General features: G+C 40.5%; 1 protein-coding gene across 1 annotated transcript in view; it reads left to right on the top strand.

The window, feature by feature from the left end:
* The window catches only part of Pcsk5 (proprotein convertase subtilisin/kexin type 5), a 425182-nt gene that overhangs the window by 218383 nt on the left and 190653 nt on the right, over positions 1 to 16146 (top strand). Inside the window, 1 exon segment of the mRNA XM_028874891.2 lies at positions 9209 to 9312. Within this exon segment, the coding sequence (XP_028730724.1) occupies positions 9209 to 9312 (104 nt within the window).

Raw genomic sequence — 16146 nt, 5'->3', positions numbered from 1 at the left:
GGTCCTTGGGGTATATTTATGTAGATATACATATAGGTTAATACAAGTCCTTGGGACATATGTGTGTAGACAGGTCCTTAGCAAAGCAAATATGTGGCATCTGCTTTCACTAGTGAGGAATAGGCCTAGTCTGAAACTCTTAACTTCCTTCATTTTCAGTAGAATAAATTATTCTTCATTCTCTCCTAAAACTAATGTTTCAGGGACATCTTAAGCCAGATCATACTTTGTTAAGGCTTACTTTTTTTTGTTTCTTAATAAAGGCATTTAGAATTTTGCGTTTGTATTCATCATGAAGTATATACATTTTTAGGACTAACCACTGTGGTCTGACTCTTAAGACTTCCTTTTTTTTTTTTTTTTTTTTTTTTTGGTTTTTCAATACAGGGTTTCTCTGTGTAGTTTTGTGCCTTTCCTGGAACTCACTCTGTAGCCCAGGTGGACCTTGAACTCACACAGATCCACCTGCCTACGCCTCCCAAGTGCTGAGATTAAAGACGTACACCACCACTGCCAGGCCTCTTAAGACTTACTGATCTAACCGAGCGTGTCTAGCCCTCCCTGGCTTTTCTCAGTCACATTTGACCTTGGTAACCTACAAAGCCCATTTACAGCATGGAAGCCTGGCCTGCTTTAGTTCTTACTAGTCATTCAGCTTTTAAAAAGTATGAAACCTGAGCTGGAGAGATGGCTCAGAGGTTAAGAACACTGGCTCTTCTTCCAAAGGTCCTGAGTTCAATTCCCAGCACCCACATGGTGGCTCACAACCATCTGTAGTGAGATCTGGCTCCCTCTTCTGGCCTGCAGGGATACATGCAAACAGAACACTGTATACGTAATAAATAAATGAATCTTTAAAAAAAAAAAAAAAAGTATGAAACCTTTCTAAAGCTGGTGCCCTTATCTGTAGAAGGGAATCCAGGGTGCTTTCTGTCCAGGGGGAGGGGGACGGGTAATTTGCACACACTGAGTGAATAAAGCCCCCAGCGCAGCAACTGCTGAAGGCAGAGTCAGTCATCAGAGGAAGGCTAAGCTGCTTTCTAGAGTTGAGCTGCTGTTTTCTCTCCTCCACATCCACCTCCTCGTTTTCCTGTGCACCTCTTTCCTAGTAAAGCATCAGGAAGTTCTCAAGTTTGAATTCCACTCAGTTCCCCACAGGTTCATTCTCTCGTCCCACATCAGTGTAGATTGACCCCAACCCAAACTCTGCCCTTCTGATGCCACTTCACGCCTTCAGACTGTGGCACTGTCTCTCAGCTCCCTTCGGTTTTCAATGGATCCTTTTTAATCTGCAAGATATGAGGCAGGAGGATTGCAGTGAGTATGAGGCCAGCCTGAGCCACATAGCAAAACTTCTCAGAAAGAAAAACGGTGTGGGATGCTCACACAACAAGTCTCCATCCCTCATGTCAGTTCAGAAACTCAGAGCCACTAAGACCAACAAGCATGGCGTCTTCTTCGTCTTCCTTAATGGTGCTGCCACGCTAGCTGTAGTTTCAGCATCCCGATGCATATAATGCAGGAAGTCAATAGGAGAGAAGATGCAAAGGCGTTGTCTCACCCGTCACTCTTCAGCATAAGCACCTTTATAATACCACCAGACATTTTGTGATAGATTTCTGTTAGCCTTTTTCAATTTGTTCCTGTGGATATGTGTAATATGTAATTTTTTTAAAATTATGTATTTCCATTGATTTCCAATAATTAGAAAGACTGCTGGAGATTGATATAAGTCAGGAGTTTCTGAAATGTATAATAACATTTACTTCAAATTCTAGAATATAAAATGCTTAGTGATTTCCAATCAAGTTTAAAGTTAAAACTGAATATTGAGAAATTTTGTCTAAAATGTGCTTCTAGAATGAGCATATAGAAAAGCATTTTTATTTTTTATTTCTACATGTATTTATTTGGAGGGTAGAGAGGGGTATGGAAGCATTTCACAGTGTGTGTGTGTGTGTGTGTGTATGTGTGTGTGTGTGTATGTGTGTGTGCATAAGTGTGTGAGTTCATGCATGCATGCAGGACAGAGAACAACTTTCAGGACTCAGTTCTCTTTTTGCACCTTGAGGATACCAGGGATCAAAGTCAAGTTGTTAGTCTTGGTGGCAAGCACCTTTATCCACTGAGCCATCCCACCAGCAGAAAAGAATATAATTTTAATCACTTATGTGTAACAGGAAAAAAAAATGGGAAGAAATATTTGTAAAGTAACTGAGAATAACAGCAGTAACAATGCAGCATGGGGTGTAACTTAGAGGCAGAACCCTAGCCTGTCATGTACAGGCTCTGGGTTCCATCTTGGTACTGCCAGTAATTATTAAGATGCGTGTAGCCAAGTTACAAGTGCTGAAAATCTCTGAACTCTGTAGAAAATACCAGAAGCCTTTCAGTCTGTTAGTTCAGCTAATGAGTAAGTGTACCTACAGCACCATCCTGCTACTCAGTTCTCTAAAGCAGTCTGCTAGCAAACCAAAGAGCATTCCACCATCCTCCACCACATCCTTGTCAGTGGCCAGCCAGCAAGCAACCTCCCACAAATAAAATGCTGCATAGAGTAGGCACACAGTATATTCCCCAGCATAGGAGATAGCTAACTACTCCATGGTAAAAGAGATGGTCAAAAGAGGCCTTTGTGACAGAGCTTAGTAGCATTACAACCCCACTAAGCAGAATTATATACCAAGTGCTAAATTGTTTGACTATGTGTTAGAGAACTTTCAACATTTTTTTAAAAAAACCTATGATGAGAGTATAGGAATCATTATAGAAAACATAGTTTGATTACATGAGCTTTTTTGGGTGTTCATGTAACTCCACCCTTTTGAGTTTTCCTGATACAGTAGGTTGCTAATCTCCAAAAGTCACGCCTGACTGATGCTTTGGGGAACTTGTTTCCCCAGGCACTTTATTATATTCATTACCTCCAAATCTTGCAGCTGCATTGCTGAATAAATGGTTCTGTCTCCACATTAAGGCAGAGGGAACGATTTCTATCATTCTCATTTACTTGAAGATCATGCTTATTATTTTTTAGGAGAAATTTTGGATGAGAAATTAAAAGGATAGAGGTACAGATGTCTTCTACAGACCTGAATCAATTAACCTAGAATTGTGTGTTTATTCATGCCATGCCTGAAGACAGAAGGTGACTGAGAGCTTTGCATAGGCTCACAGGGATAGGTTCAGTGAGGGCGTGGTTATAGTGTCGTATACTTCCTAACTCCATGGATTTTAAAGCTTGATGACATTGAGAGGCAGATCCAGATTCAGGATTGTAGGTTGAACAGAGAGGTCCTCGTTCCTTCAGGGTACTCTGGTAAGGATGTGAGTGCATCAGTGGAAAACTCACCATCATGACTTCTCAGCTTCGAATACTGTTTCCAGTTACTGTACCTCACCATCTCCAGGTTTAATTCTACAATAATTTATTCAGCAAAGTGTGTCAAGGAAGAAGTGATCATTGAGCATGCAAAATATATCCATCATTTGTGTGTAGGGGCTATAGGAAACATAATTGGTCTTTGGGGTATGATAACAGATACACTCCGTGATGAAGTAGGATTTGTAAGGGCAAAGGCCATCTCGGAGTCCATGAGAAAAGTTTCCATCATGTGGCAGAGGCTGTCTTCTTGCATGTGTTTTGAAACCAGGTTTCTTGACCTTTGGTCAGACTGAATTTATAGAGCCTGGGAATGGCTTCATGACAGAGAGAAACAAAAACTTGACTTGGTACTTGTGAGCTAATGTGCCTTTGATCTTTTCTAGTTTTGTTCAGGTGTAAATGGATCACACATGGCTCAACAGGGGAATCCAATACAAATTGTGGTTCTAATTTGATTTTAGAGCTAAAACTTTTCAAGTGTATGTCCATGTGTGTGTATGTGAGTGTGCGTATGAGCACTTTTGTGAGTGTGAAAGCCAGAGGTCAGCCTCAGGTTTCACTCCTTAGGCACTGAATCACCCTTTTTTGTGAGACAGGGTCCCTAACTAACCTTGAACTTCTCAAGTAGGCTAGGCTGGCTCACTGAAGAGCACCAGTAACCTTCCTGTCCCTGCCTTACCAGTGCTGGGATTAAAAGTGCACACCACTATGCCCTGTTTGTAAGGCTAGGACTTCTGAATTACAGTTGAACACAAAACAAATGTACCCTGCTAGGGGGTGGAGGGTCTGTGGGGGTGGAGAGCCTATAGGGGGTTGAGTACCTGGCACCCTTTCTGAGTCATGACAGGGCTGCTGGTCCCCTTTAGTGAATCTTCTGTCATTTGTATGCACTGACTGTGGTTGGAGTAATGCTATTACCCTTCTCAGCAGGCTTTGCACACGTACTTCCTCATCTTTCATAATCGGGCTCAAATAAACCATTCTCACAGTTGCTAATTTCTTAACTATAGGTGCAATGACATTAATTTCCTGGCTACTTGTTCCCATTTCTGTTTTAGGTACACTAATGAAAGGAACCCCAGTGTGCTTGGGTTGGTTTTATTTAATAACTGAGATAGTTGGATGATTGCTGATTGGCCCTGCAGTTGTCCATTGATCCAGGTGATCCCTTGTCACTTAATTAGAGAGAATCACTTTCACTTTAGAAAGCTGATCTTGTTGGGAGCTACTCTCATTCTCTGGTTTTGTTTTCTCTTGTTGATCCGTTTCTTCTGTGGAGGTGTGTCTTGTCCCTTTCATTACTTACTTATGAGCTAAGGATGGAGATTATTATGAATGTGATTATGATTATGACGGATGGATGGATGAATAGATGGATGGATGGAATGGTGGTGGTGGTGGCTGTACATCTTTTGTGAATGAGGCTCTTTAAGAAAAAAAGTGCAGGTGAGCCAGTTGCCCAGGCTTCATTTTGGACCTTGTTTGTAAGGATCACTAAACACAAGTTTGTTTCCAAAACTCACACATCTGAGAATTATTTTCAAGAATTCTTGGCGAGTGATTTTATTTTTCTTTTCTAATGTAAGTGCTAGCAATTATACTTAAAAGCTTAATAAGGAGCACTACACAAAAATAACTCTCGTGGGACATGTCCTGCTTATTCTAAATCTTGTAGTGAGCTCATTAAAAACTTTGAACTGCTGGGAACAAGAACATTGTATGAGCCTGTGGTAACCATAGAGTCATTGTCCTAGGTTAATGGCTGAAAACTAGTGGTGCCTGGGGGCAGATTGAGCTGGTCCACTGAGGAGCTTTAACAAACCAAGCTGTAAAGCACACCAAAGTGAGAGTTTGGCAAGGGAGGCGACCAATCCACAGCAATAATGGTAAAAATTTACATAATAATGTTACGATATCATGTAAATGTGAAGTGTATTTAAAAGACTTGAATTTCCTGGTATGATATTTTTCTTTTGATCTTTGATAAAATGTGTAAAAGTTAGATCTTTCAAAATGTGCAATCAAAATTAAGGCTCAAGAATTTTCTTAATATGATAGTAAACAAATGTCAACTAGTTGACTTGAGCTAGTATGTACACAAAGGTCACAGGACCCTAAGACCATGTCCAAGATGTTTGGCTTCTTGATTCAGAACATCTAAGAACAACGGAAGAAGCCAGAATATACCCATCCTTATAGCAGCCTATGGGTCTGTTCTGGAAGCTGCTGTATCCACTGATTGACGATATGAGTGCTATAGGCAAAACCCAGAGCTTTGGATTCTGGATCTGCCTTTGCCACCTCAGTGTCCTTGTGTGACTGTGCAACTTGGATTCTCAGTTTTGTATTTGGGGAGAAATGCTAAAGAGACTGGTCCCAATATTGTGTACACAACACGCAGTCCCCTGGTCTTGAGCAGTAGTCTCCAAAGTGATGTTTGTTATCACAAGGTCAAGCAAAAAGGAAAAACTTCCTAAGTGGGAAACACATGGCTTTTTCAGAACTGCCCAGAAAGTCAAGTACATTGCAGTACTTTGAAAGATCACAGGTAGCTACTTTTTGTGTATATTACTGAAGTGTAACTGGTGGTGATCACAGGAAGTAGCCACTGTGGCTGTTAGAGGGAGGTAGTTATCGAGGCTCAACATGAGCCATCCTCTCTCTTTAGGTCAGCAGCATTTGCCCTCCCTGGTGTAGCTCTTTCCAGCTGCTCTCAGTCTGTCTGCTTTTGAGAAGGAGAAATTTGGGGGTTTGAGGCCAGAGGAATCTAGATCAAAAGTATCTGTGGAAGGATGTGATGTTTAAGGGATCCTGTGTTACTCCTGTGCCTCTGGCTTTCCCTAGGAAGGGTACTCAGCTTTTGCTCTGTATGTGGTTACCAGAATGTTCTCTTACCAAATGTTCTCTTTGAAAGTCTGGCTCAGTCTTCACCTGTACATCAGCCCTGTGACCACCAGGGAGAATATGAAGTTGCAAATCAGGCATCTGCATAATCAAGCGTCCTTTGGAGTACTACGGTGATGACAGTATACCGTCTACCTCGGTTAAGCTCTCACTGGTTCCTGAGCTCATTAGTTGTCTTGCCACAGGCAGAAATGCCACTTATTCCAAATCCATTGATATCCCTTATTTTCTCACTTGTATATTTTGCTGAAATTCAGGCAGCTCCATGCATTGCCAGGTGTCAAAGTGAAATTATCCAGACACCTCGTTCTTTCTAATTTCCTGATGCTGGGTTTTCTATTTACAAATATTTCAGAAACTAGTTTTTGTAAGTCAGCATGAGAGCAAGTAACTCAAGCACTTTCTTCAGGTTGAGTTGAATGCGGGAGACTTCCTCCATCTGCCAGAACACAGCTGCTTCAGGTACAAGATAAGTGTTCCACATTAGACGACTTTTATATTTCAGCATGTAGTGAACTAAAGGAAAATGTGTGTCTCCCAATGTTCAGAATCCTATGCTGAATTTCTCTGCATCTTGCAGGGAACATAGAAAACTCACTTTTATTCTTTTTCCTAAAGGGTGATATTTAAAATACTAGAGTTAATAACTGTGTGGTAAAGATAAGTTAGCGTTATCTTTAAATCGCTAGGTTGGTATAGATAGATATAATCATCAAATCCATGTGGACTTTTCATTGTTATACTGTTTACACATGAAAAAAATAAAAATATGTCTGTTCATTTGGGAACACTGTGGAAAACCATAAGTGAGCAGCTGGAATGTCTGTCCAAACTGTGCCTTTTGGTTGAGGCTTTCAACTTCCTCCTAAGCAGACACACCAAGAAGGAAATGCACTGTGAGCATCATGTCTCAGGCAGAGTGGAGCATCTATGTTGAGGCCAGCATTCAGAATGGGTTTCTACACGTCCCTGACAGCACTGCACCAAGTCTTCTGAGTTATCATGTGATTCAGTGCAAGTCAGCAAAGAGCCAAATCAAGCCGTTTGCCTTGGAAGCAAAGTTTCCTTCCCTTCCTCCTGGGTCCTACCGCACACCTCTCTACCTTTGACTTCCATGCCTCACCACTTTCCAAAATGGTCCCCAACAAGTGTCCTATTCAAACAGAATGAAAACTCTGTCTCCACTGTTCTCACGGTTTTAAAGTCCACCTAGCAGGGTTCTCATTTTCTAAACATGAGTTCTTTCCCTAATGTAACCGTTAAGAAGCCGCTCTGGTCTCAGCCTCTGAAAACATGGGTGTGGCTGTGCTCACTCTCGATTTGTTTTCAGTCTTAGAGCATGAGGGAAAGGTATCAACACTCAATAGTTCTTTTCTTTCCCCGATGTCTTGATATTCAAACTCCCAAATAAGAGCAGCGGCTTACCTGAACAAAATAGCTAGCTGTCTCCTCCTCCCAAGAGCTTCTTGTACAGTGGGTATTATGTGGAGTAATTAGCATTACTTTAACTGATTATGGTATCTACATTCTAACTGAGGAAATTAATTCTTTGTAGAGATTCATTTCACATAGAAAAGAAAAGAGCTGCTGTCTGATTACCAGGCTACTTATTTCTAGGAGAGCACTGACCAAATTGTGTATATGGTAGCTGTGATTGGGACAAAAAGTAGCTTGAAGCCAAGCAATGGCTTCACAATTAAATATTAGTCACAGTTGATAAGTTCTCCCTTGGCGTTGGGATGTGAGTGTGTGAGGTGGATGTCAAGTAACTTCCACAGAGTTCTTAAGTGAACATTCTCCAGGTTGCTGAATCCTACAAATGCTTCTAAATTGAAGGTGATGGATGAAAATGATTACATAGGCCATGTGATAATTATTATCATAATTCTCAGTTAGGTAAGATAATAGGGGTGGTGAGATGCCATTGTGGGTAAAGGTGTTTACCTCTAAACCTAATGACCTGAGTTTGATCCCAGAACCCACAGTACAGAAAGAGAACCAATTCCTGAAAGTCATCCTACATACACACACACCCTGTAACACATTAGATCATAGTGAAAGGTAAATAAATGAGTAAATAATAGGATTTTATTAAAGATCAACACATCTCAGACTTCAAGACTGAAGAATGTACTCATGTTCCCACTATGTCCAGTAACTGTTTGTGTACTTGTGGCCTTTGAAAGAGACCCAGACTGTGTTACACTGTCCTTGGGTTGGTTTTCATTAGATTTTCATTCTCAAACAAGTGTGATCTGTTCGATCATTACCTTGTGCTCTTCCATGCTGTCAGCCTTGAGAACTAGTGAGCTGGTTGTTTAATGTAACAACTCCATATTATAAAGTGAGAATATGCTTCTGTCCTCTGCCCTATAGAACCTAACTTTTAGATCAAACCACATTCTTTTCCTTAAACAACACTGAAAATGTGGACTTAATTTTAGCTAAAATTTTTCCAGATCCCACACATATATTTATACAGAAGGTTAAATATTGATCTTGAGTAAACTGCAAATTGATTGCCTAGTCCTATGACTAAAGCATGGATGTTCCAGGGGCCTTTTATTTTGACTTTGCTGTGTCTGATGCAAACTCTCGCTGAGAGGACAATAGCTCTGTAATGAGCAGCCGTTTTGTTGAGGAAATGGAAAACCCTGACCGTCTTACCACTGAGCTGTACTGACGTACTGACTTCGAGCCTAGTATTTCTTCTTGCAGCTATATTTTCTGCCACCCACAGACTGACATCGTGTCTCCACATTGAGAGCAGGAGTGGCATTTGATTATCCCAAACCCAAGTCTCTGTCCCCTGTTTTTAGTACTTTGCCATTTTGATTTTGCTTTTTGAATTTGCTTGTGACTCTCTGCTTCCCCCATCTTTTTTTTTGGTACAATGATTCTTACCTTGTCTTTCCCCAGTCCGTTTCTGACCTGGAGAGACGTACAGCATGTTATTGTCAGGACTTCCCGTGCGGGACATTTGAACGCTAATGACTGGAAAACCAATGCTGCTGGTTTTAAGGGTGAGAACTTCTTTCATATTCTGTCACAGGCAAAATATTTTTATTTTTCCTCGATTTTCAATGGAGAGTAGGAAATGGAACCCTTCAAACAAATCTTTACATTTTGTGCTCCCACATGAAGAGCTCTTTGGTCTTTTAGCACTTAAAAGGCAGGGATTGATTTTTTTTTTTTAATTAGTAGTATACACACATGGCAGATTTCCTACACTTCCCACATCTTAGGTCAAGTTTTTAAAGATTCAACCAACCCCCAAGTATAACTGGCCTATGGGACTCCTAACTGCCTTAGTATTTGCTGTCATTGATTCTGAGTGGTATTTTTATAGCTATGTGTTTTTAAGTTTTTCATCTTCTTCCTATATAATAACTGACACACATTTCTCACTGTATCAATTAGGCCATGCGTTCTGTGACATATTATTTTTACTACTCCACAAACAGAAGAGCAGGCATGTTTAGGAATAAACCCAAAGTGCGGATGGAACTTCCTACCACACAGTCCCCAGCAGCTGCACGTGACACAGAACAAACACAGAGTGTTTTTCCCAGAGCAGAAGCAAGTTATATGTCCTTCTAGTGCTCTTCTTAACAGTAGCTGTCATGTTTGTTGTCATGGATAATATATAGCATAATAAATAGAAAGTAATTACATAAAGCACTTCTAAAGATTAAAGATTAGTGTATTTACTCCAGTTGCAAATGACCTAAATTTTAGTGTGTGGAGTTATAACAAGAATTACTTTATATCACAGTTACAGTCTCAAAATTTTTCCCAAATAATTTTAGATCATAATAATTTTTAGATCCCTCTGTGGGGAAAACAGTATTCTACAGCTAAGGGAGTGTGTTATCGGTGGCAATTCTGGCACTCAGACCACTGGAAACATGATGACTAATTCTGAGGAAGACATTCATTTTAGGACCCCTAATTGTTCCACATTTAAACATTATGGAATCTGAGTAACATCTACATGATATCATACATAGGAGCTTAATATTTCCTTAGGGAACTGCGTCCAGTATACCCAGATATTTATGCCAAAATGTATATTCTTTTAAAATTCTTTGCAGATAGCTCATGGTAAACTCCTCCTTATAGGACTTATGAATCTGTCATGTATTCAGCACATATGACCAGTGACTTAATGTTTTTGCATAATCTACTCCATACTTAGAAAAAGAATACCCTTCTGCTCTTGAAGTGTGGTCCTTTCCTTGGCTGTAAACTACGCAGAGCAGCACGTCAGTGTGCTGCTTAGTCTAAAGAACTGTAAATGCCTATTGCTGTCCCACTCTAGGAAGTCAACGTGAAGATGCCCCAGTCTCAAAATTGCAATTGTATGGGCAATATGAAAATTATTTGAAGTTTTCAGTTCTTCAAAAAGAAAAGAAACAGAATGTAAATTGCCATATGTATGTTTCATGCTGAAGCGTCAGCCTGCTCCTAAGTCCTAGATAAACGTATGAGCTGTACTGGGGGAAAGGGACCAACATGGAACCTTGGCTGGAGTGGCCTTCTTAGCAGAGGGGGCTCACAGACAAAGCACATTGACCTCAAGGAAGCTGAAGAATCAACTTTAACCGAAACAAACTTCCTAGTTTTACTTACTCCTTTTTGGCAACTTAAAAAGAGCAAATGGTTCTAATAAAGGACGCAGCTCTTTGGAAAACCTCTGTTGATTTTGGAGAGGGGAAAACAGGGGATTTAAACTAAATCAGCAGACCCAAACGTGGATTTCAAGGGACCGTACACTGCTTCTGGCGAGAAGGAAATTGTATTTTACTATTGCACGTGGCAATATTTAGTATAATATTTCACTCTTCTCTTAGACGGCTGCCAAGAGTAACAATTAAAGTTCATTTTTTCATAGAGGAATTACTCAGAATGCTCTAGGCTCCCAGAGGAATTGTTTTGTAATTTTGTTGATGGCAAGACCCACATTTCATCTAAACATGATCATAATAAGATGAATTCTTTCAAAGTTACTTTCTTCCTTACTCTAAGCATTACTATTACTTCCCAAGTGTCCTACCAATAAAAGGGACTAGGGCAGAGGCTAGCAGGAGCAACATACTCCAGAAATAAAGGAGTGCACATCACCAGGGCCGGAGAAAAAATGGACTGACTTTTTATGAGATGTAAAGTCAAAGAATAAAAAGAGCTAATATTTGAGAGATTTGTGCAATGATAGCCGAGCAAGAATTCAAGGTTTAAGTCAGATCCACCAGCAGTAGAGGCCTTGCTGTGCAGGGAGCCACTTCTCTTTTTGACAACAAAGAGCAGCATGTCCTGTGGCAAAAACCTTAACCATGATGCTACCCCGCTCACTCCTCTCAGTCTTAACCCTGCATAAACATGAAATGAATTTGAAAACTCCTGGATGAGCTGGGTGTGTTGACACCGGCCTTAAATTCCACCGGTTGGGTGGAAGAGACAAGTGGATCTCTGAGTTTGAGTCCAGTCTGGTCTACATAGTGAGCTTCAGGACAGACAGACAGACACACACACACACACACACACACACACACACACACACACACACACACACACACGAAAGAAGAAAATAAGATAAAAAGAGATAGAGAGAAAGAAGAAAGAGGGCAGTTTCACAGATTGGTTAGTGGCTACCACTGGAATGGGGATATCAGTACCCATGTCAGAATTTCCCTTTCTCATTGAGGAAAGCAGAAGCCACGGTTTGGACATCAGAAGACTTTGTAGTCTCCCTTATCCTAATAAATTCAGAAAAGCCCACACCCCATGGGGATGAATAGCTGTCTCTCACCAAACCTGGCAGATCTGTCTTATATGCTCCCCTGCATTTCTTCAGGCATACTTAGATACCACACAACAGCAGCAGACAGCAGAGCCCGAAGCTAAGGGAACTACAGAGGGTAGGACTCTCTTCAAGGCTGACTTCATCCATGCTCAGCCACTTGCGCTGTGTGGGTCTGGACTAGGGAAGCACTTCCCTTCCCGCAGCAACCGCTCCTGTGCTCAGGTTCCCTATCAGTGTAGGAAGGACAGGACGGGACTCTCTGGAAATCCACCTGTTTCTCTGAGTGGCACACTGGTGACTGCGCTTCAGAGAACTGTGTTTTCTGTACTTCTATAGCAGCAGTCTGCAAATGCCGCCAGAGCAAGAACAGTTCACTGTTTGGGAAACTCCAAAGACAATAGCCACAGTCAACACTTGGCTGCGGATGCTACCTTGACTTTTAATGATTCTAATTGGACTCATGGGATTCTGTCCTGCTGCTCAATGATAGTAACAACAGCAGTAATAATGACCTCGATGTAATTAAAATGTCTCTTACAGCAGGATAATTTTACAGAATAAACATGAGGAAATGAATGTGAACCTATGTAAACTTACTAAATATCTATTTGCCTAGTCCATCTTGTAAATAATTCTAGTCAATTTTTAGGTACCTTTTGACTATGTACCTTCCCCAGAGTTAGTTACTTGAAAAAAAATGCTGTGAATGTCACGTGCCCATGAAAGACCCCACTTGAGAATGTATGTGAAAATGGAAAGTCACTCATCTTAGAGCAGATGTAGCATTCTGTCAATGAAGAACTAAAATGCAAACTCCAGTATTCCAATGCTGATCAACATTCCCAAAGCCAGAAGATGACTTAGGTGTCAAATGGATGGCATGTTATCAGGATTAGTGCCCCCCATCCCATCTCTTTCCTCTTATTAAAAAGTTTTTAATCCCCAACCCATGTGCCTTTAAATATACTAGTGAGCTATTTCAAAAGAGCTTTCTCCACCCAGGTGGTTCTCCTCACAGAATTCAATGAATACTGCCTCTTCATTGGTCAGTTCCTAAGGGTTTCCTGAGCACTTTCAGCCCTCCAGCCAGACAATAGTAGAAAATGTTGGAGACTATGGGCTGGCATAATATACAGACACAGAAGTTGATATGTGTCTTTTGGTTTTGGAAGACAGGCTGTCGCACGCTATGTAGACTGGGCTTGCCTCAAACTCACTGTATAGGCCAAAATGGCCTTAAATTTATGGCAAAATCCTCCTGTTTCTCCTTCCTAGATATTGGAATCATAGGCATGTATCTCCATGCCTGGCTGACACACTCTACTTTTAATCTCCTTCTCACCCCTGACAACCCCTCCAGGTCACATTAGACAGAAGTACTGGTAGCACTGTACTTGACCACAGCAGGAAGCACCTAAGGTCTAGAGCACCTGTCATTGGTCTGATGTAGATTGTGACAAGTTCTTCTAGCATTGCCATCCAGGAGACTGCCCAAGATGCTCATCCAGACATTTTTCTATAGTCTGGGGACCAGAGTCTGGGAAAAAACAATAGCTTTTCTTAGGCTCTGCTTTCCTCTGCTGCATCACTCTGAGGAGACCACACCAGCCAAGCCTCTACCCTCAGTATCCACACCGTGCGGCTGATTCTTCTCCCCGAATCCTGTGCTGAGCTTTGAGGGTGTAGTTGTGATTCTGTGGAATGCATGAACATCTCTTTGACTCAAAGTATTTGTATTGGGATGATATGACTGTGTACAGTTAAACTCTCTTCTATCTAGGAACAGAAGTAGATTTCAGATAATAAATTAGGACCTTCTGTCATCTTTACTAGGCGAAAGAATGAAAAAAAAAGTCATTGAAACTCAAAAAATGACCACTAAGTGAGCGAGCTTGCCACGCCCTTCATTTCACTGCCCTCCCAGACTATGTAAGTCTCTGTTTTTCTACCAGCATGTCGCTGAAACCTCCCCTGTCCCCACTGACTCTTTCCTGGACCACAACTAAACTACTAGATTTTTTTTTTTTACTTCTAACTGGTTACCCACAATGGTAAAAACAATTGACAGTCTAACATGACTTCTTAGCCTCTCAGATCTTAACTTTTAATCATCTTTTTTACTTTTAATTGCCATCATTGTATTTCCATTGGTAGGGAATGATAGTTTTAAGATATTACAATATATTTTTAGCAGTTACCTGTCTTTCAGTTTGTAACACTTATTAAAAAGAATTAGAAGTACTGAAACCATTAAGCATGCCATGTGTTAAATTAAAATGAAAAGTTTGGGTTTGGTTTATTTTTGTTTTGAGAGTATGAAGTGATTTCTAATGTATTGTCACTTGAAATGGTAAAAATCTATTTATTTTATTATTTCACTGTTTGAATAATGTTACATCTCTACTACCTGCCTGTAGATTCACTGTTGGTATGTGGTTTATACTCCATAATGCTTGGATGCACAGTGCTCTTAATTGGTATTTTATGTTTTTGAAGAAAGGTCAAAATGGCGTGCTATTCATATGGCCAGTGTGAACAGTGGGATTAGAATCAGATGTGGGAGTCTAGTTAGAACCCATTTTCAGAAGTAAGATGATTGTTACTGGAAAGTAAAGTAAGTAGACATGGTTTGTCCTACTGACGAATTTGCTTACTGAAGATACCACTTGGCTATTTTCTTCATTCTACACATTCTAGCATTGTGTTCGCTGAACTTACATTCTTCTCATATTTATTGATTCCAAGTTCTTGTATATATTGACTGTGTGTGTGGTCTTATCTTTTAGCTCATCCACAGAATGATGTGGCTCACACCCTACTGAGTTGGAGGCGGGGGTCTTACCTTTATTCTTTGGTCTGGTGGATGATTTAGTGAGATATCTAGATGGTAACACTAAGTCCCTGCCAGGAAACCCTGCTTAGCCGGTATTTAATCTAGGTTCTTGCCTCTAAAATGTTCACTTTTCTTTTCTGAATAGCTAACTACTAAATGTATGACACTTAAAAACATTTACAGAAGATATAGAGAAGTTTTCTCCCTGTTGAACTTCCACTGAATGGTAGCAATATATTGGTCAGGCTGTATCAGTCATGCTTTGCTTCAGTTTTTTGTTCTTCTGGGTTCCAAATGTACAGTTTTGTACTTAAAAATCCACCTTCAGGACTTGGAATGTAACACTGTGGTAGAGAGCTTACCTAACACATGTAAGATCCTGGGTTCCAATCCTGGATGATCCACATGTGCAGTTCTCCCCCCACCCATCCCCCTCTGTCTCCCTCTCTCTCTCCCTCCCTCTCTGAAAACAGAATTAAAATTGTGGCTGCATAGTTTGCCTGTCAGCTCTATGCCAGATTAATTAGTTATTTGAAGAGAATTATAAGGGAATTTTGTGGGTTTTGTCATTCTCTTATTAACCAAATGGCATTATCTGTGGTCTTTGAAAAAACAAGTCCAGGATTTGTACCCTGGCTTTTGCAGAATATGGGAGCTAATAATAAGCATAATGAAAAGGCTGAGCAAAATAAAAAGTGATTGAAAATGGAAAGTGGCAAACATATAAAGAGTCATGAGTCTATTTCTGTATGTTCTCTACCCCCTGAAATAAAGATACATAAATATGCTGTCAATGAGAATGTTTGGGGGCTGAAATTAACTAAGTGACCTCAAATGGGCTAGAAAACTGTGATTTCTAATAACTAATGTGTCTTTCAACTTTTTTCCTCCCATAATCCTATATCAATAATAACACAACTTTACTTAATTTTCATATTGTAATGTTTAAATGTTGTGTTGACTTCAGTCTGTTAAATCTCACAGGTTCTAATTAATTGCACCTATATAAGAAGTGATAAAAATCTGAAAGAAGCCAGGCGGTGGTGGCACACGCCTTTAATCCCAGCACCCGGGAGGCAGAGGCAGGCGGATCTCTGTGAGTTCAAGGCCAGCCTGGTCTACAAATCGAGTTCCAGGAAAGGCCCAAAGCTACACAGAGAAACCCTGTCTCGAAAAACCAAAAAAAAAAAAAAAAAAAAAATCTGAAAAAAAACTCTTACT

This window comes from Peromyscus leucopus, chromosome 1 (assembly GCF_004664715.2).
Source record: "Peromyscus leucopus breed LL Stock chromosome 1, UCI_PerLeu_2.1, whole genome shotgun sequence".
NCBI classification, from domain to species: Eukaryota; Metazoa; Chordata; class Mammalia; order Rodentia; family Cricetidae; genus Peromyscus; species Peromyscus leucopus.
Note: the sequence above shows the minus strand (reverse complement) of the source record. Positions and strands in the feature narration are given on the sequence as shown.